At 48.8% G+C, this 21,962-nt stretch overlaps 1 protein-coding gene across 1 annotated transcript in view; it reads left to right on the top strand.

Annotated features, from left to right (window-relative positions):
* Positions 1–5,879: 5,879 nt before the first annotated feature.
* The window catches only part of Alpk2 (alpha kinase 2), a 47,872-nt gene continuing 31,789 nt past the window's right edge, over positions 5,880–21,962 (top strand). The window contains exons 1-4 of the mRNA XM_012947942.2: positions 5,880–9,017; positions 13,553–13,700; positions 20,121–20,248; positions 20,342–20,377. Of these exons, the coding sequence (XP_012803396.2) occupies positions 5,921–9,017; positions 13,553–13,700; positions 20,121–20,248; positions 20,342–20,377 (3,409 nt within the window). The 5' untranslated portion in view covers positions 5,880–5,920. The remainder of the gene's footprint in view (positions 9,018–13,552; positions 13,701–20,120; positions 20,249–20,341; positions 20,378–21,962) is intronic.

Raw genomic sequence — 21,962 nt, 5'->3', positions numbered from 1 at the left:
GCCGGGTTTGGGGACAAGGCAATAAAGGGAAAAACGGTGTGTTTGTGGGGGGATCAGAGGCATGCTGAATAGCATTTTGGTTGGAAAGTACTATGCTGGAAGAGTATACATTTTCTTTCTTTTTTAAATCTTTCATTTATTACTTATTTGCAAGGGGAGATAAAGAGTATGAATGGATGAGCCAGGGCCTCTTGCCATTGCAAACAAGCTCCAGATGCATGCACCAGTGTGCATCTGGCTTTACATGGGTACTGGGAACATCAAACCCAGGCTGTCAGGCTGTGCAAGAAGTGCCTTTAAACACTGAGAAATCTTATAGCGACAAGTATACATTTTCAAGCTTAATACTGCTTCAAAAAGGGGCTGAAAGCCAGGCATAGTGGCGCACGCCTTCAATCCCAGCACTTGGGAGGCAGAGGTAGGAGGATCGCTGTGAGTGCGAGGCCAGCCTGGGACTATACAGTGAGTTCCAGATCAGCCTGGCTTAGAGTGAGACTCTACCTTAGGGGAAAAAGGGAGGGAAGGGTTGGAAGTGGTTTGTCTAGATCCTTCTGTGTGCTAGGTTTCAGAGACTTAGAGATGGATAACAAGAGTCCCCGCTCTTCTCTGTAGGGAAGAAGACATGTCTTTTGGTCATGTTGCATGAAAGAAAGCCCATTGTGCTGTTACATCCGTGTCTTAGAGCTCAGTCCTAGCTTTGCGTTAAGGGAAGCTTCCAGCTTTGGTTGTGGTTGGGTTGTCCTAGTTTCTCTGATTAGAAAAGCTGGGCTTAACGGGGCATGGTGGTGTATGCCTGTGGTCCTAGCATTTGAGAGACAGACTCAGGAGGATCAGGAGTTGAGAGCGTCCTTGGCTATAGCAAGTTTGAGGCCAGCCTGGGCTGCATGAGACCATGTTTCAATTAAAAAAGGGAAGGGAAGGCAAAAAGTCGGGGCTGGGGTGTATAGCTCAATGGTAGAAAACTCCCCTGCATGTGGAAGGGCCTGGGTTTTGATCCCCAGCACTGGGGGACAAAGAGATAAAGTTGAGTTTTAGCGGCTTTAGACCCTGTCTCTGCTCTTGACCCTGGAAGCCCGGAGAGGAGATTTCTCACCCCTGAACACTGCTGGCCTTGCGTGATTACACTCAACACTTCCCAGCACCAAATCTGCTTCGTGATCTGCTCTGTGGTAACGAAATTCCCTCAAACTCTTTTCATGAGACCACAGTGCTGTTTCTCAGCAGAGGGGCTGGAGGGACGCATGGGAGGAATCATGCGGCATGGGTGGGGTGGGCGCATGCTCATCCTGGAGTTTGTTCAGCTGTGCGTCCAGTGCGAGGTCCATCCACAACCTTGAAGCCTTAGCTTAGTGACGACCATCCAACTCTTTGGGAGCTAGGACTCCCACGCGGTCCATTCCACAGGCCTTCTGCCTGTGCCAACGTGTGGAGTCCATCCACGAGTCTTGGTATGCTCTACACACCATCATTTGAGTCCCAGTGCACACAGGACAGTTGTTCCTTCAGCAAACTCCCCAGGCCCATCACGCATGGCCTACAGGGTATGACCACCTGGTCCCCTCATACACCTGAAGGGTCTCCCATTGATCAGCCAAAAATTCTGCCCCAGCTCTGGCTGGCTGACCTAGAGAACGTCTCTGCTATCTGGTTGCCCAAGCCCACCTTCTCCAACGCGACCTGAGCCCCTTCCAGGCTTGTCTATTCCTGCCACTCTTCCTCATGCTAGCTTCCTTCCACCCTGTCACTCTCTTCTATCCGAGCGGCTAGTTCTTACACTAAGCTTCCTTTATGGAGAGCCCTGTGTGGCTTGCTTGTCTCCAGGTGGCAGCTGGGCTGTTCATCTCATCAGTGAAGAGCTGGTAATAGTGTCTTTAGTTCAGAATTAGTTTTTGGAATGAAATGAAGCCTTCACAAAGCTTAAGGCTCTGCTCATCAGAGCTAATCCACACCCTCTTTTCCCACACTGCTACTTTTTACCCAGAACAAGGGTGAATGTCAGTGAGTGTCTTCTGGGTACTAGGCAATGTGGCCCGTGTGTGACAAGGCAGTACTGAGAGGAAGGAGACAGAGAAGCATGTGTGCGATGGTGGATTGAGCTAGACTCCAAATTCACGTGGTCAGTCATCCTGGTCTCTACATCACCCATGATGGTGGGCTTCCTTCCAGGGCCTCAAACACTCTTCCTTTTCACCCCAGTGAGAACAAGTTTCCTACATAACAACTCTCTCCCCCACCCCCGAGTTTCACCACTCATCCTGTAGCCCTTTGCAAGAGCTCCTGACCTGAGCCCTTCTCCCCAAAGACAGCTCTGACTCACTGGGAAGGTGTGAGCCTGTGGTTTTCCCTCCCACAGCTGGCTTCGGCCTGAGACAGGCAGTCTGCCTCTGGAACTGATACTGTAAGCCTTGACAACCAGGCATTGGGCTGTGAAGGCTCCACTTTGAAAAGCATCCCACAGATTCAAATCTAGCTTTCAGGGTTTCTCCTCAGCGCTGTAGCCATTGCGTGCTCTGCTGCCTTGAAGCTAGCTTCCCACGTCCATCCAGTCTGCCTGGGTCGGCTGAGGAATTTCAGGTGCTGAGAACACCTTCTGCTTTCAGTAGGTGCTCCTTGAATGTCTATCAATCACGTTGACATACAAGTCAAGGATTTGCCATGTGTTGTTACATGTGGGGTTCCATTGGGAGATTTTAATGAAGCATTTTAAGGTTTTTATTTATTTATGTGTGGGCATGTGTATGTGCGTGTGCATGTGCGTGCATGCACCAGGGTTTCGCTATTGCAAACGAATGCCCATCTGGCTTTACATTGGGTATCAGAGAATTGAACCTGGGCTGGCAGGCTTTGCAAGCAAACACTTTTAACTGCTGAGCCATCTCCCCAGCCCCTCCTCCATCTTCTCTTCTTCCCATGCCCCTTCCTACTCTTCCTCCTTCTCCTTCCCTCTCCTCCTTCTCATCTTCCTCCTCCTTCTCCTCCTCTTTTGAGGCAGGGTCTCCTCATCACCCAACTTCACCTGGAACTCGCTTTGTAGTCCAGGCTGCCTGTGGACTCACAGCAATCCTCCCACCTCAGTCTGCCAAGGGCTGGGATGATAGGCGTGCGCCACCATGCCCGGGGTGGCGGCTGGTTCCTAACTGTCCACTGGTGCCGATAATGCTGTGACCAACAGTAAGACCTTAAAATAAAGGACGGAGGACCTGGGGAGGAGACTCAGTGGTGCAGCCTGCCCACCTGTCAGAGCCCAGCACCTACATTAAGCCAGATGCAAAGTGGTGCACATATCTATAATCCCAGGGTGCCTGTGGCAAATTGGGGGCTGGAGCCTGAAGAGCACTGAAGCCCAAGGGTCAGCTAAATTGGCCTTTCCAGTGGCAAAATAAGAGTCCCTCTCTCAAACAAGGAGGAATTCACCACCCCCCACGCACAAATAAATAAAAAATAACACGGGTGATGAGGTTCAGTCAGAATAGAGAAGTGTGGTGTTTTTCACCGGGCAGTCTCTGTTAGTCCTTAATCATGGCCGGGAAGCTACCGGATTTTCTGTGTTTAATAACTTGGTTTGTCTGTGTCACAGCTCATCATAGCAATCTGGACCAAAGAGCCCAGGCACTGGGCTGCTCATTGTACTTTCCAAGCACATTTAATTGGTCAGGAAACCCACCCAGAAGCCCTGCTTTCGTTTCTTACTTCCTTGTAATTATCATTGTTGTTTCACTTTTTCCATCTTAATATGGTGAGGAAGAGGAAAAAGTTTAGAAAGGAAGTAAATATATCTTTCATTGTAGAAACACCAGGGGTTGAACAAAGATTGATTATGGTTAGATCTCTCTCTCTCTCTCTCTCTCTCTCTCTCTCTCTCTTTCTCCAAGCTGATCCTGAATTGTTTATGTAGCCCAGGGTACTCGGTCCCCCGTGAGCGCTGGGGTTAGAGCCGTACGCCACCACGCCCAGCTAGAACTCTCTTTGACAGCAGGCGTGTCCCTGAGTATAAATAGAGGAGCTTACATGGTCCTGGCCCTGTGGAGTTCAACTCAATTTCTTCTTCTTCAGTTGGCACTTGTTTTGTTTCTAATAGATGCTATCTATTTTTAAGGGTGTCTTTTTTCTTTTTAAGATTGATTAGCATATATTAATTATACATAAAAATGTTTTTTATGACATTTTTCCCTTCCCACTGAGCCCCTTCCTCTTCCTAACTAGAAACTAGTGCCTCTCCCTCTCTCTCTCTCTCTCTCTTTCTTTCTTTCTTTCCTTCTTTCTTTCTCCTTTCTTCCTGTCTTTCTCTCTTTCCTCCTTTCTTTCCGGTGACACTGAGTTGAAGCAGGTTAGCTCACAGGCTGTGGGTGAGGGTTTATAGGAACATGGACAACTGACTAGTAGCTACCCCAATGGAGAAAATGTCTTTCCCTCCCCTAGCAACCATCAACTTCTTATAGATCCTCAGGGAGTAGTGAGGCCTCATGATCCCCTACCTGCCTCACACCCAGTATTATATGCCAATTAAATCTGATTAAATCTAAGGGTGGGTTAAAAAGAGAAAATGAGAGATGAGTGGCTGGTGAGCAGCAAGCAGCCTGTGGGCATGTGGAGAGGCCCAGGGAAGCATTCTCTTACTTCCCACTGGCAGGAGGTATGACCTCACGGTGGGAGACCTGTGTTCGTAAGGGGTTTATGGAGTAGGCCCAGGCACTGCGCTGCTCCCGTGGGCATGAGCATTGCGGCACTGTCTTGCCACAGGCTGGGAGAACGGCACCACTCATCTTGTCCCTGAATGTCGGAGTGGGGTTCCCGAGTGTCATAGCCAGATCCATGCTGCTGGGATGAACCTCCAACCAGACACAGCTTAGGAGGTGAAGAGCTGTATTCAGCTGACAGATCCAGGGGAAGTTCTGTCAGTGGTGGAAGAAGCTGTCTCCCTTCCATAAATCCAAGTGGAGTGAGAAAAAAACAAAACACAACACAGCAAACACCCAAAACAAGCAAGCATGCACACAGGCATGGCCAGGACTCAAACTGTTCTCTCCACACATCTGGGCTGGAATTCAGACCCACCCCCAGTGACGTGTCCCCTCTAGCAGGGATCTGCCCGCTAGGGGGCTGAAGATGCGAGCTCAGTTTTAATCAAACACCTGATTCAAAGGATCATACTTTCGCCACCATATGGAGGCAGGAGTGCTGGGGGGCAAACAAAGATGGACTGGCTTGGCAAGAATGACCATCCGTTCTTGGCTGGACCTAATTTTGTTTTGTTTTGGAATAGTCAGTGGACTGAAAGTTCTAGAGTCAAGAGTGCAGTCAAGAATATAGTTACTCCCTGAACAGTCGCCACTAGCCCGTGGCCTTTAGATAGTGATGTGACAGGCTCTGTCTTCCCATAGGGACATTGCCTTTCCCTCTGGTTCTCTTCACTCCTTTCTTTCCTTCTTTCTTTTCCCTTTTTTCCTGCAGCAACCTTGACAGTCCTTCATCTCCTATTTCTTGTGAAGGTGGTTTCCTGGCCTAGGGCTTCATTGAAAAGTCCAGGATTTGGGGGCTGGAGAGATAGCTCAGCAGTTAAGGCACTTGTCTGCAAAGCCTAATGACCTGGATTTGATTCCCCAGGGCCCATGTAAATCCAGAGGCACAAAGCGGCACATGCGTCTGGAATTCATTTGCAGCTGCTGGAGTCCTATTGTGCCTATTCTCTGACTCTCTCTCTCTCTTTCTCTGCTTACAAATAAATAAATAAATAATACACACACACACACACACAAAAAAACAAAAAAAAAAACAAGAGTGACCTTCTTGAGCCCCAGAGAAGGCCTACTGTGGCCTCTCCCAGGAGCAGTTTTATTAATACCATTTTTTATCTTCATAGATGCACATTTGGGAAACCTCTGGGGAGTGTCGTTCTCCCAGTCAGAAGTCACCTTTCTCCATGCCGGCTGGGAAGACATCTTCATCCGCTGGGACCACAACGGATTTCTTCTCCAACTTAAAGGAGACCCACAAGGAAAGTGCATCCTCAGCCCACCTGGGGTTGGAAAGCTGTGCTCAAGGCCCGCAGCGGGAAGACAGGCAAGGCAGAGAAGGCAGAATGCCTGGAGGTCCCTGGGCAGAAGCTGTGGATGAGCAGAGAGCCCCGGAAAGCAGTGATGAGAAAGCATTCCCTGCTCTGCCCTTGGCGTGCCTCCCTCGGGACATCAGCGCCCAGTGCATGGAGCCCGCAGAGCCCTCCCCTGCCCTGGAAAATGTGCACAGTGGGTCAAGGGACAGAGAAGCAGCATGCGTGGTGGAGTGTTTTGAAGCCAGTGACCAAGGAACATGTTATGATACCATGGAGCCTCCTGTTGGAACACCAGTCGATAAATATTTGCTTCAAGAAATTTGCCCCATGGACTTTGAGCTGACAGAAGGTCACAGAAAAGTGCCTGATTTATGTTCTTCTGACAAGACGTTGGCAGTCCTCCCTCACACACGAGGTCCTGAGGCTCCACCGTCCACAGGCGAAGGCAGCAAGCATGGGAACTCGGCTGAGTCCTCATTTCTTACCAGAACTTTCACCCAGGCCGTGTCTCTGGAGGCCAGCGAGGGTGCTGTAGGGGGACGTCTAGCTGAGGGAGAGAAATCTGTCCCCATCTTGTCCTCCTCAGTCCAGGATGGCCGAGAGTGGCCGAGCCCCTTCAACTCAGGAGGGCTTTTGGAGACGCAGCCCCTTTCTTTTGAGGACAGCTCTTTGGGGCCCCTTAGTGAAGGGGATGATGAGAGACCCATTAGCAGTGCCCCAGACGCCCCCGATTCCCCAGCCAGTCATAGTCAGTTCCCACAGGAGCTGTCCACAGCATTAACTGCGGACAGCGAGTATCTTCCGGTGACCAGAGACGTTGAGGACACGTCACTTTCAGTGACCAGTAATGTGGCTCCAAGCAAGTACCACGCTGTTTCCATTTCTGAGAGTGACTTTGTACACAGCGCTGGGGAGAGACCACACGAGGCACCCAGTGAGCTTCATTTCCAGTTTCCTCACAATGTTCTCATTGGCTCCACAAACGAATCTTCGAGAAAGCTGCGTCGCCTGGTACCCCGTGTTGCAGGAGGCCCTGGCCCCATCCTCCGGCGGCTGCGGGGGGAAGAGGGCGTGTATAGCAATTCCCTGCTCCAGACTGGTAATGACTCGAGGGGCAAGAACCGGGCTGAGCACCAGGCAGATAGTGGAAGTCTTCAAGGAGACTTCCGAGAAAAAGGAAGTGAAACCGAGTGCCGCCTCCCCCCGCAGAGCCAGCACTTCTGCCAGGCTTCTCTTTCTGCAAAGGATTTCCAAGAAAGCTGGTCCCCCGCCGCCGACATGCCCGGGGAGATCAGCGAAGGAGGAGGGCTCAGCTCAGGAGCGCCAGTGGAAGAGGAGGCCGCTGAGAGCCTCAGGGGGCAGGAGGCGCACGCGGGGCTAGGGGCCTGGGAAGTAGGACACAAGGTGAAGGTTATAATCCTGGAAGCTTCCGACTGTGAAATCTGGCCACCAAGACAAATGACCGAATCCGAGGGCAAGGAGGGCCCAGAGGCCAGTGCCATGAGCCCCGGTAGGGACTGGGCTCTGTCTGACACCCCAAAGGCAGATGCCACTGTGCCCTCGGGAGTAGCATCATGGGCCCACGGCCCTCCTGCAGACACTGCCACTGCCACGGCTTTTGATAGTGCCAGGGGTTCCTGGGCAGGGGACGCTCCAGGCACTGACGCCCACTGGGACAACCTTCCTTCCCAGTGTTCGGACCTACCCACACTCCTGGGGTCATCTGTGGACCCTGTGGAGGACGTGCTGGACCCCCGGCCAGGGGCATCAGCAACGGGAGGGAAGGCGGGCATGAGCACTGCCAGTCACGTCAGGGAGGAACACCAGGACAAGGTGGACCACCCTGCTTTCCTCAAGCAGCTCCTGCACTTCCCTGGTGTCCTGGAGTCCTCTGTTGACCCCGTCAATGACAAGGACGGGAGGACGCGCCCCCGGGGAGAGTCCCCACTCCCGGGCCTCGGGGAGGCCAGCTTGGGGCCGACAGAAGCCGGGCCTGCCATCCTGCAAGCTCCACATCGCCAGGACAGTGCGGGTGCCAGTCCAGATGAAACCAGCACCAGCCAGGGCCAGGGAGACAGGGAGCAAGGAGAGACCAGGCAAGGCCAGCATGGTGGAGCAAAGGCGGAGGTCCAGCCTGATGTTTGGCAAGTCCCGTATCCTGCTGAAGGGGGACAGGGAATTCCAGGTGCCTTTGGCATGAGCCAAATGCAAGGTGGCAGTGACAGAAGCCCAGGGGAGGCCGAGCGTCCTTTCGCCACATCTGCTCTTCCTGGTCCCCATGCGGTCATGACTCACCCCCTTGCCAAGGCTGCCACTCACACCTGCACGGGTGAGCCAGAGCCTGGAAGCCCTCAGTCTGTATTGTCCCCGTTGAAGCAAAGGGGAGCCATTGAGAACACGTGTGGGGACTGCGTGCCCACCTCAAGTGACCAGACACACTGGCCTTGGCTTTCATCTCCCGAAGGAAACATCACACACTGTTTAAGAAGTCACAGCATCGAGGAACCGAAAATGGTTCTAACTGGGGAAACTGAGGCCCTGAGCTCATCCAGCTCCCCAACTTTGGCGCCGGTTTTCATCTCGAGAGAACGTGAGTCAGAGACAGCCCCCAAGTTGCACCAGGACCTGTGTCAGAAGGGGTCCATCCTGGGGAACCCGAAGAGAACTAGGGAGAAGCCCAGCCATGTGCCCACCCAGACTGGCAAGCTCCTAGGGGCACCGTGGGCCGGGAACGGGGCTGAGGTGGTCAGGAGGAAGCAGGAGTCCTCGGGAAGTGGACATTTAGCGGAGGGCATTAAGAAGAAGGTTCTGTCCAAGGTGGCTGCCTTGAGACTGAGGCTGGAAGAGAAGGAAAACGTCCAGAAGAACTCGGGTCTTCTTACAAAGATCCCCAAGCTTGAAAAATCCTTATCCTGCACTGAAGAGAGAAGAGAGCCCAAGAAGGCGCCTTGCATGCGGGAAGGAAAAGGTGAGGTTCTGGCACCTTCTGTCACTGTTGAAGTTTGGAATTGTAAGAGCCGGGCAGAAGCCCACACGAGAGTCCTTCTGAGTGTCGTCATATGCCTTCAGATGCGTATCAGGTGGGCAGCGAGGTCACGATGATGGCTTGAATGGATGGCCCCGTGGCGTGGCTCTCACTCTGTAGCAGGCATCCGGCTCACTAGAGGGCTTGTTAAAATGTAGATTTCAGGCTGGGGGTATAGCTCTGTTGGTAAGATACTTGCTGTGCAAACATGAGAACATGAATTCAACCCCCAGGGGACACCCCCCCATATGTTTGAAAGAGAGAGGGGGGACTAGGTACACCAGGGCCTCCTGCCACTAGAAATGAAGTCCAGAAGCAGGCACCACTTTGAGCATCTGGCTTTACATGGGTACTGGGAATGGAACCTGGGCCATCAGGCTTTGCATGCAAACACCTTGACCGCTGAGCCATCTCTCGAGCGCTCAATCCTCAGAGCCTGTGTGTGTGTGTGTGTGTGTGTGTGTGTGTGTGTGTGTGTGTGTGCGCGTGTATGTGTGTCTTTGATGACATGGTCCAATAATCCCAGTTCCGAAGAGGCAGAGACAGGAAGATCCTTGGGGCTTGCTGGCCATCCAGACTAGCCTACTGGGCAAGCTCTAGGCCAGTGAGAGACCCTGTCTCAAAACAAGGTGGGTGGTGCCCGCGGAATGACACCTAGGGTTGTCCACACACGCGCACCCACACAAAAATGTGTGCACTTGTGCACGTGCATGCACACATACCCCACCAAAAATTCGGATTTCCCAGCGCTGCCTCAGAGTTTCTGATTTAGCAGGGACACGGGACGGGAGATGTGCACTCGTACGGAGTTTCCTGACAAGAGAGGCACATCTGAGAACTGTTCACCAAGGCTGCCTGCTGGTGTGTTTGGACGAGAGAGAGGGAGCGTGGTTAAGATGCCTGCCTGCTTAATTACCTCATTAAAGAGACGAGCAGAGGCATTCATCAATGCAGCTAATTAGTATAATTAAACAGACCATCACTAGGCAGGATTTATGGAGAGAAGTATTTTGGCATAGTTGGGGATTCCCTTCTTTAATCATTGATTTTTCACCAAACATGGCTGATTTGGGCTTTAGTCTTTCCTCCAGCTTTGGGTGTAAACTTTCTTTCCAGCGCTTCCTCCCCACTGCCTTGCGACCTCCTCCTCTGGGTTCTCTAGTCCACACTTCAATCTGTGGGCCTCTCAAAAGCCCTGTGGATTATGGTTTCTTCTACATGGCCCAGGGAATCAGTCTAGCCTCAGGTCCATTCTGTAGCCTAAAGGTGTCATTTCAGAGTCTGAAGAGACAATGGCCCAGGGAGCCAACGAGGACCCTTGGGTGCTGAAGCAGAAGGCTCAGGCCCTGTTTGATCTGAGCAGAGGAGGAGTCATCTCTCTCGACCCAAGTGCTCAGGCCCTCATTGGCTCCCTGGGCCATTGTCTCTTCAGACTCTGAAATGACACCTTCAGGCTACAGAATGGACCTGAGGCTAGACTGATTCCCTGGGCCATGTAGAAGAAACCATAATCCACAGGTGACCACTGGGCCAGCCTCTCCTCTGTTGTATTGGAATTTCCTGTGTGAAGACATAGAAAACCAGATTTGGGCTGGGGAGATGGTTCAGTGGTTAAATGCACTTGTTTGCAAAATCTGAAGGCCCATGTTCAATTCCCAGTACCCACGTAAAACCAGAGGCACATATGTTTAGAGTTCATGTGCAGTGGCAGAAAGTCCTGGCATGCCCATGCCTGCTCTCTTTCCTATTAAAAATTTAAAAAAAAAAAGTTTTAAAAAAGAAAGAGAAAACAGCAGCTTGCAACACTGGCCTCACTCCTCTAGTTCCTAGCTCCGTGCCTCAGCTGACCAGCTCCAGGCCTCTCCACTGAGAAAGCCTGACTCAGCAGTTGATTTCCTGGCCATTAACTTACTAAGGACTGGCTGGTTTATATGGTGACCTGAATTGCCTGTGATAACTAGAGCCATAGCCCCTTAATAAGCACCGAGGCATGTGAATCAGCACGTAGATGAGGCTTGGTGACAGGAAAAAAAAATGACTCTTTTTCTGGCACTTAACTATTTGTTTTGGCAGCACTTGTAAGATCTGCCCTTGACCACAGCCTACCTTTTAACAGATTACCCTCTCATCAATCATCTTTTGTGGGTTTCTATCAGTACCAATATTTTTAAGGCTCTCCTTCACCAGTGAGCAACCAGAGTGTTTTAGCTTTGTTTTCCCAGGGTATGCTGCAGCCATTTCATTATTTTTAAAATAAACGCCCATGAGGGGAAGACCCCAGACTAAGAAGTTCTCATTCCTTCCTGTGCTGGGCTAGGCTCTGTAATACTCAGGTCTCCACCAGTGCTCTGAGTCTCCTTCAGATCCTTGGTGACACCTTGACTTTGTGCGTCCAACTGCCTGACATCCACCCACCCTCCCCAGAGCAGCTCGGATTTAATGCCTCCTTCCAGTGACATGACACAAATGTCACATAACAGAAGGAAGCTTCATGGCCACCAGAGGATGTTTCTACTCTCTCTCTTATCGCTTGGCTGGTATGGGCACAGCGGGAAGACTGGCGACTCTCCCAGGCTCCTCTGCCCACCGGCTGCATTTCTTCTGTTCTGCCACATCAACATGCCCGAGGCTAACTGCATGTCTCCCAGATCCCACCATTCAGTTCTGCACCCATTTCATGGTTTCTCTCCGTCCCGTGGTGCACTTGTCTCCCATCCTTTTGGCAGCAGTTTCAGCGACTCTCTGGTTGAGGGATTTGATACCCCCAAAGCCCCTTAACACTTTTTGGACACAGATGTGGAATATGCATTCCTATATCCAGGTATCCGCTAGGTCCCAGGACAAATGGGAAATATCCATTATGTCCCGAGTGGAATGTGAGGCAGCACGGGAAACAAAGCCTTTGTGTCAATGCTTTTAGCTTGCTTGTGGGTTATAAAACTCTTTGGTGACGATGGATTCTTTTGTGTAACTACAGTTGTAACACACACACACACAGAGACACACACACAGGTTTCTTGCGATCTCACATCCTAAAGAGTTGCTCAGACTCTTGGCTGCATAGCCTGTCCTCTTCTTGTTCTAGTGTCTATGCTCCCCCTAGTGGCAGGTCTGACCAATTACACATTTACCCATCACATCAAGCTCTGGGAAAAACTGAGAGGCAATGTTGACAACCAGCGGGAATCATTTCCTCCTGGCGTTCATTTCATTCAGGTGGAAGCCTTTTGTGTCAGTGAGGTTGGTGTATGACATGTCACATCAACGCACCAGACCATCTTTAGAAAGATTTCTGTGGTGGGGGTGAGGGTAATCAATTATCGTTCAATAATTGTTGAATTAATTTTTTTCACTTTTGGGGCTTAGCTACAGTTCCTTGAAACACACAGATTTTATTTTACTCCACAATATCCAGCTTTGATTTTGGCCAAGATCATCTGGAAATTATTTAAAAGCATCTTGAGTTGGGGAGATGGCTCAGCCATTAAAGGTGCTTGTTTACTTTGCAAAGCCTGCTGACCTGGGTTTGATTCTCCAGTACTCATAAAAAGCCAGACACAAAAAAATCTGTCTGGTGTTTGATTGCAGTGGCAAGAAGTGTGGCATATCTGTATACAACACACACACAAATAGATATTTAAATTTGTTAATAATTTAAAATATTTATTTATTTATTTATTTGCAAGCAGAGAGAGATAGAGAGAAGAGACAGAATGGGCATGCCAGGGTCTCTAGCTGCTGTAAATGAACTCTAGATGCATGTGTCACCTTATGCATCTGGCTTACGTGGGTACTAGGGAATTGAACTTGGGTCATTAGACTTTGCAGGCAAGCACCTTAACCATCAAGCCATCTCTCCAGCCCACAAATAGATATTTTAAAAATAATACAAGCGGGCCGGAGAGATGGCTTAGTGGTTAAGCGCTTGCCTATGAAGCCTAAGGACCCCAGTTTGAGGCTTGGTTCCCCAGGACCCACGTTAGCCAGATGCACGAGGGGGCACACGCATCTGGAGTTCGTTTGCAGTGGCTGGAAGCCCTGGAGTGCCCGTTCTCAATCTCTCTCTTTCTCTCTCTCTCTCTCTGTCACTCTCAAATAAATAAATAAATAATGAACAAAAAATTAAAAAAAATAATAAAAGCATCCTCATTTGGCTCAGGTCTCTACAATCTGATAGACCCTCTACATCTTTTTTTTTTTTTAAGTCTCTTGAGTTCTGTCTCACATGGAGAGTATTATAGGCCTCATGCATTTTAAATATTGAAAAGCAAGAGTTTCCTATTAGAATGGCTTATTTATTTTCCTATAATTTAAGGCCAGTCATATCTCCTCTCAGACACAGACACTCAATGGCTTCATTCACAAGTTGGGATGTGATCCATGCCTCTTAGGAGGGTTGCAGTGAATTGAGTGAAATGAAGTGGGAAAATCTTTCTATGCACTCATTTGCAAATCTGTTTTTTTTTTTTTCTTTTTAGCTCCAGTATTACTGAAAAAGATCCAAGCTGAGATGTCCCCTGACCACTCTGGGAATGTAAAGTTGAGCTGCCAGTTTGCAGAAATTCATGAAGACTCTACTATTTGGTGGACAAAAGATTCAAAATCAATAGCCCAAGTTCAGAGAAGGTAGAGAATTTATCCCTGGTTGCTTTTCACAGTGGTTGCTTGTCTATTTCTTAGTGGTGTTGTAAAAGAAAGTCACAGATTTAAGGAAGTGGCAGGGCAAACTGAAGCAGAGATTAGGTGTCCACAGGGTGTGGTTTGGGTATGAAATTCTCTCCCACAAAAGAGCATCTCTTGTCCCTGGTCTCTCTCTCTCTCTCTCTCTCTCTCTCTCTCTCTCTATCTCTCTCTCTCTCGGCTTCCATGAGGTAGGTGAGCAAATTTTGTCCCATCAATCCCAGAACCATGGAGTCAGGTGACCATGGTCTGAAAGTTCTGAAACTATGAGCCACAATCAACCTTGCCTCCTTTTAAGTTGCTGATGTCAGATGTCTGCCGCAGTGAAGAACGGTTAGCATGGTGCCCGGGCAAGGAGGGTGGAGGATGTGGGGAGCATGGATGTGGGCTCTTGCTCCGGTTCTGCCACTCTTGTGCTCTCCGTATGATCTCAAAATCAGGAAACAAGTCAGGCACGGTGGCTCACATCTAAATCCCAGCACTAGGGAGGCTGACATAGGAGGATCACCAAGAGGTCAAGGCTTGCCTGGGCTACAGAGTGAGTTCTAGGTCACCCTTGGGTTAGTGAGACCTTGCCTCAAAAAACAAAGCCAGGTACCACGTGGAATAAATAATATTCTAGTCTGAGATTCTGTGGGCCCCAGGTTATAGGCTGTTCTTCTGTCGATCTGTGAATTGCTTGTGTTTTCTGTTTCATAAATACTGGAGAATCTGACAACAGCCAAGAAAAGCTAACAAATTGAACAATAGGACAGAATCATCCATGAGATTATGGAAAAGTGACAGTTTTTGAGGGTGACAAGTGACCGTCATTCAGATAAGATGGCCAGCTCCTTTCTGGGTACCTAGGATGTGGGAGGAGTCGGGGGGTGGAGAGTGAGCATCAAGATCACTCATGTGGGACTGGGTGGCTCAGCTGTCTGCAACGCAGTCCTGGGAGGAAAGCTCCCGAGCGGACTGCTGAAGCTCTGCTCTAGAAACAAATTCATGGGCCAGCACCATTCAGACAACTTCTAGAAGCCTTAGTTTTGCCCAGAGAGGCCACAGTTTAGCTCCCTGAGTCCTGAGAGGTATTCCTAGCACTTTAATCTCATTGCAAGTAGACTGAAAAGGTTAAAAAAAATAATCCAAGCATTTCTATGTAATCTGATCAAATGCATCTACTTGGAACATGTGTCTTTTTGTTTTTGCTTCTCAAATGCAACTATGGAAGACATGAGATAGAGTTTTCTAGCTTTATGGTTTTATTTCTATTAACACTTCTGAAAGCCCAAATGGGTGTGCTTGATAGAAAACCATTACTTAGTTGAGAGTCTTGACTTTTTTCAGATTGAAGTTCCCTAAAGCTTTATATAAAAAGTACTAATTACTCATTGACTTATTCTCTGAAGCTGTCAGACACAAACAACTAAGCAGTGTTTTCAGTGTTTCTTAATTCACTAGTCTTGTTCTGAACTTGGATGCTTGAATTTTCCAGCTTTTTCCATTTGAGAGGTGTTTACAAAAGTCTAGCCTCACTGTAGGGAGCACGGGTCTTTAGTAAGCACTTATGGCCTTGAGATTCTTTCTCGGTGCTATTTTGCTTCATTCATTCATTCTTTTTGCCAATGGATTAGTTGGATTAATTTCTTTCTTCTCACTGACGTTTGAGGAAGTTGGGGGGTCATAATGCCTTTGTCCATTGACATGTGCATCATGTGCATTATTTTACTAGGTTTTCAACTGCTAGTTAATTTCTCTCCCTCCCTACCTCTGGGTGAGTGTTTTAGTTTGCAAGCCACTCTCTGAAATAGTTTAGTCAGCTTTCTGTCTTGCTAGCCAAATAACTGGGGACAGTAAACTCATAAGAAGGGTTTATTTGGACTCACAGTTTTGGAGGGCCTGACCTAAGATTGGTCCGATCCATTGCTTTGGGCCTCAAATTGCTTATCTTACAGCCAGAAAGTACAAGAGAGGGGAAGAGCTAGGATCCCACAATCCCCCTCAAAGGAATGCCCCCCAATGTAATCTAAGGCTTTCCCTCTAGGCTTCACCTCCACAAGGTCCCAGTAGTACCATCTGGGACCAATCTTTAAGGCATCCACCTTTGGAGGGACGCTCACCATCTAAACCATAGCACTTGTCAAAGGATAATTTTCAAAACCTCGCAATCTCTCAAATGTCATATGAGAAAGTAGCAAAGACTTTTTAAACCCAAATAGCGAGGGGGTCAGTAAGATGGTTAAAGTGTTCAAATGGGCATTTGAAGAATAGAGATGCATAGAGCCAATTTGGTAGAGGTAAATTTCAAATAGATATAAACCCAGCTACTGTTCCTTGGTTTTAAACTCTGGGGCCTGTCTTTCCTATAAGCAGAAAACTTCATGTTAGCTTTGAGCTTCAAGGTGGCTGCATGGCTGATTGTTCTGTTGTTCTGTTTTTGAGGTGGAGCCTCATGAGCTGCCCAGACTAGACTCAAGTTCACGATCCTCCTGCTCCAGCATCCCAGGATCATAAACATCTCCCACTGCCCCCCCCGCAGAACAAGTCCTGTTTAAATAACGGATCCCTGCTCCTATGAGCAAGGTCACCCTTCGGTGAGCCTATTAACTGGTGACTCCCAAGTACATGTAGTCACCCTCTTGCTCCTGTCCCAAGTTTCTAGATTCTTTCCTTAAAAGGCTACATTTGGTAGTTAAGGGTCAGGACACTCTTGTGGTCAAGGCACAAGTACTAGACTCAGAGGAGACCAAAGAGGAAAGCACAGGGTCAGGTATCATGGACTCGCGTGGCAGTGAGGTGACTAACCTCACAAGTTGGTACCTTCCAGGGATACCTGGACCTCAGGACCTTCTTGGCCACCAGGAATTCACTCTTCACGATAGGAAAATAGGCACTCCAGTGTGCCCATGGGCATTTGAAAGAGTCACTGTCCACATGAAGTGGCCCAGCTGAGCAAGGTCTTGGAGTACAGGTCACTCAGTGCTGCTCAGAACCATCCAGGGAGGAGCTGGGTGCTGATGGCATGTTCCCACTGGATGACCACGGGGCAAGAGCTGAGGACTGCTCAGCCCAGCGGGATGCTCGGCAGCAGGCAGTGGTGCCATCAAGTGCCTTTGGCTTCTTGGAACTGGGGATGGGCGAAGGGCTCACTCAGAGTCGTCTCTAGGTTGGGTACCTCTTCCGCCAGCCAGCTTTGTACTTGGCAGTGCTATTTGCTGTGGGGCCTCTTGCATTTGCCTCCATAGCCTGGTACCCCCTGTTTTGCCCTGCCTGTATTTGGCTATGGTGCGCTAAAGAATCACTCCTTACCAGGCAATACGGTGGGAAAGTGAGTTCTCTCCTTCACTTTCCATGGTGACGTTGCCTTTTTCTGTTAGTCCATCTCCCCCCAAACTAGAAATCCCTCCAGGGCAAGGGCTGGGCCTCTCTACCCCATCACCAACTTCCCCACTACTGAGCACACACTACTGAGCATGCCGTGGGACCTCACGAGGGAGGGCCTTTGTCTCACGGGGAAAGCCCAGCAACACTACTACTTCCCTGCACGTGACCATTTACATGGTGAGGCCTTCTGCTCGAGGCTCACGTGCCTGGTGCCAGTTGCTTCTCATGACATAGCCAACAGATGACCTTGTGAGTTCGCACACAGGAAGCGGGAGCTGAGATGGGTCTGAGGTAGGCCTTAATCTTGGAATGTAGTTCCTTTGACTCCCCAATCTTTCCTCCAAGAGAGGAGCAGGGGGCCAGGGACAGCAATACAGATGGGATCTTCCTGAATCTGGATCAAAATTCAGAGAATTAGGGGTTGGGGAGATAGCTCAGTTAGTAAAGAGCTGACCTCCCAAGCATGAGGCCCTGAGTTCAAGTCTCAGAACCCATGGTGGTGATGTGTGCTTGTAAGCCCAGCACTGCAGAGTGGAAACAGGTGCACCCCTGAGGCCTCCTGGACAGCTGGTCCTATCCTACCTGACAAACTCCGAGTCAGTGAGAGACCCCATGTAAAAAAAACCAAAGATGGACAGTAAGGAATGACACCTAAGGCTGTCCTCTGGCCTCACGTGCACACACACGTGTACCTGTGCATGTGAACAGGCACACACAAGTCAGAGCATTGCTGGGCTACAAAGAAGATGCTCATGGGACAGTTTTTCCTCTAAGTCGCAGTCTTTTAGGGGGATTTTGACCATTCCTTTTTTTTGTGTTTTGCTTTGTTTTTCAAGGTAGGGTCTCACTCTGGCTCAGGCTGACCTGGAGTTCACTCTGTAGTCTCAGGTGGCCTTGAACTCTCAGCGATCCTCTAACCTCTGCCTCCTGAGTGCTGGGATTAAAGGTGTGTGCCACCACACCCTGCTTTGACTGCTCCTTTTTATGACAATACTGCTGGTCTCCAGATCCCTGGAGAAGGCTGTCACCGCCCTCAGACTCGCTCAGCCCCCCTCTGCTCTCCCAGCAGCTCGCCTCTTCTGAGGTGGAGAGTGGGCCTGGTCCCGTCTACTGGTCCATCCATCGGGATATGTTCAGTGGACAAAGTGTTTAGCAGAGCTCATCTTAAACCGGTGGCACCTTCCTGAAGACGCATGTGTCAAAGGCTTGAGGTCTATTGAAAAAACTAAGCAGACAGTAATGAACATTTTTTTTTTGAATGTACAATTCAGAAAAGCAAAGGTTTAAGCTGAAATGTACATCACATCCAGACACATGCCACCTCGGTGTAGAACTAAAACCTGTTGTGCAGAATGCAACTAGAATCGTATTTGAATACATTTTTGCTGCAAAGTAAGGTTTTGCTTGATATGTTTTCAAGTGATAACTGCAATTCTGTCCCTGGCTTGGAGGTAGGAACCAGAACTCACTCCAGCTAGCACCTCCATGAGGTCATTTGCTTACATTTCTCAGGGTTTTAGTTTCCTTATCTCTGAACGGAGAACAGTAATTGTTGTTTTCTCACTAGGTTGTTCTGAGGGTGACATGAAGTAGACCTTCAGGTCACTTAGTATTTGCCTGAGGCCTACTGAGTGCAGCCAATCAGCTGTCCTCATCGTCATTGTCACTGTCCCAGTCATCTTTACCCACCAGTCTGTGTTCATAGCACAAAGTCCAGATTTGGTGACATTGAATGGATGGAAGGAGGGATAGACATATTCAATAGGGAGTATGCTCTTGAAAAGGACCCTGAAGGGCTGGAGAGATGGCTTAGCAGTTAAGCTCTTGCCTGTGAAGCCTGAGGAACCCGGTTCGAGGCTCGATTCCCCAGGACCCACGTTAGCCAGATGCACAAGGGGGCACACGTGTCTGGAGTTCGTCTGCAGTGGCTGGAGGCCCTGGCGTGCCCATTCTCTCTCTCTCTCTCTATATCGGCCTATTTCTCTCTCTGTTGTTCTCAAATAAATAATTTTTTTAAAAAAAGAAAAGGGCCCTGAAAAGCCAAGCACGCTGGTGTAGACAGCGAGGTGGGAGGATTGCTTGGGCTCTGGAGTCCAAGGCCTCGAAAGACCCTCATTAAAAACCACACACTAAGGGGCTCCCCAGCGATGTAAAGTGAAGAGGTGCTTATTGTGTCTGTGTTTGGATTGCAGTTTGGGACGATCAGATCTCCCTCAAACACAGGGTACCTGGATGGGTAACACAATCAAGGTGGATCCTGAGCTATGGTAATGACAGCTCCTAGAGCTACGATTCTGCTTCTTGGATCTACTGACGGGAATGAACTCTCTAGAATATTCCTGTATGTCTCTTTTTATTTTTTGGTTCGTTTTTATTTATTTATTTGAGAGTGACAGAGAGAGAGAGAGAGAGAGAGAGAGAGAGAGAGAGAGAGCGAGAGGGAAAGAAAGAAGCAGATGGATAGAGAGAGAATGGGTGCGCCAGGGCCTCCAGCCACTGCAGACGAGCTCCAGACACGTGCGCCCCCTTGTGCATCTGGCTAACGTGGGTCCTAGGGAATCGAGCCTCGAACAGGGGTCCTTAGCCTTCACAGGCAAGCACTTAACAGCTAAGTCATCTCTCCAGCCCTCCTTTTTTTTTTGAGGTAGGGTCTCACTCTAGCCCAGGCTGACCTGGAATTCACTAGGTAGTCTCAGGGTGGTCTCAAACTTATCGGTGATCCTCCTACCTCTGCCTGCCAGGTGCTGGGACTCAAGGCATGTGCCACCATGCCCGGCTGTACCTTTTGTTACATGCTGGGGTGAGGGTGTTAGGTGTGGGCACAATGGCCCTCCTCTTTGTATAAAAGCATGATTTAAACACCGGGTTGGGGCATCTCGCCTGTTACCCATCCTCAGTGGATAACAGCACAAAGGCAGGAAGACTTTAGCTTCTCTCTCCTTCAGAACATGAGGACTTTAGTATGACGAAGCCTGTGGATGTTAATGTCCCCTATTGCAGCGCAGGGGACAACTCCAGTGTTTCCTTGGCCATCATGCAAGCTGGTCAGAAGGACCAGGGCCTCTATTACTGCGACATCGCCAACAGTTACGGGAAGGTCACCGCTGAGTTTAACCTCACCGCTGAAGGTAAACCGGCTTCCCACTGCATGTGTGAGCCCCGGCCCTGCGGCTTAGGTGGCTGCCCACACCGACACCCGTCTCTTCTCTGTTCCCTTTCAGTTCTCAAAGGGCTTTCAAGACATATGGACAGTAAAGGTAAGTGGATGTGAGCTGACCTGCCACAGGAAGTGGGCTCCATTCAGGGCACTTTTCCCATCCAGTAGGGGCGGATAGGAAGTGAGTGATGACTTGAGCCATTCTCCCCTGTTGTAAATTGAGCAGGTTACGGACACCCCAAAGTGTATCATCCATGGAAATGGTTAGACCGATTGTGGCCATGTAGCTGTTAGGAGTAGGGTGTGGGGGGAGGGGTGTGAAACTTGGCTCTTTCAGGCATCAGACTCACTTCTGCGTTTGCTTGCATGGGGTTTTCCAGCCTCATACTCCACACAGCATGTTCCATTTCTTCCATTTCCTTTCCCATTTGACCAGCTGAGCAGAGAAAGCAAGTGTCTGGACGGTGGCCTGCTTGGTTACACCTTAGGGAAAATGAAAGATGGCTGCGTGTGCTTTCTTTGAACACCTTTGGTGTCGTCACAGCCTTCAGAACCCTCCTGCAGCTCCCACACCATCAAAGAAACCTTGTTTGCCATCTTTCCCCCTGAGGGAAAAATTGCTCACCTAACCTTTGCGCACCCTCCTCTGCCTCGTGGGCTACGGACTAGAAAGGCTCTTGTGTGTACCGTGTTACAGCTTCTCTGATATAAATTTCTCAACATCGCCAATATATAACCATGTGGTCACACATCTAGAACTTGGAAAAAATGCCCGCGAGAGCAAGCAGGCTCTGCACGTCACTGCTGTCCCCTCACCCTCATGCTTCGTAACTGACACGCCGTAGCACCCTTGATCAACTTTATTTTATTTTATTTTTTTCATTTCTTTTAAAGAACTCCAGATACATGCACTACCTTGTGCATTTGGCTTACATGGGTCCTAGGGAATCAAACCTGGGTCCTTTGGTTTTGCAGCCAAGCACCTTAACTACTAAGCCATCTGTCCAGCCCTATTGATATTTTAAAAATATATTTTATTTATTTGGGAGATTATTGATAACTGTTCGGATCTCCATGTTTGTTATAGGTCTATTTAAGTGATTAATCTCATTTTGATTTAATTTAGGTAGGTCATATAAATCAAGGAAATCATCCATTTCTTTCAGATTTTCATACTTCGTGGAGTATATGCTTTTATCGTATGTCCCTATGATTTTTTGAATTTCTCTGGAATCTGTTGTGATGTTACTTTTTTCATCTCTGATTTTATTAATTTGTGTCTCTTCTCTCTTTCTTTTGGTCAGATTTGCTAAGGGTTTATCAATTTTGTTTATCCTTTCAAAGAACCAACTCTTTGTTTCATTAATTCTTTGGAATTTTTTTTTTTGTTTCTATTTCATTAATTTCTGCCCTAATCTTTATTATTTCTTCCCATCTACTGATTTTTGGTTTGCCTTGTTCTTCTTTTTCCAAGGCTTTAAGGTGAAGCATTAGGTCATTTACTTGCAACCTTTCTAATTTCTTAATATATGCACTTAAGGCTATAAATTTACCTGTTAGAACTGCCTTCATTGTGTCCCAGAGATTTTGATATGTTGTGTTCTCATTATCGTTTGACTCTATAAATTTTTTGATTTCCTTCTTGATTTCTTCATTGACCCATTCATCACTTAGTATTGTATTGT

The sequence above is a fragment of the Jaculus jaculus genome, chromosome 15 (assembly GCF_020740685.1).
Source record: "Jaculus jaculus isolate mJacJac1 chromosome 15, mJacJac1.mat.Y.cur, whole genome shotgun sequence".
Classification (NCBI taxonomy): domain Eukaryota; kingdom Metazoa; phylum Chordata; class Mammalia; order Rodentia; family Dipodidae; genus Jaculus; species Jaculus jaculus.
Note: the sequence above shows the minus strand (reverse complement) of the source record. Positions and strands in the feature narration are given on the sequence as shown.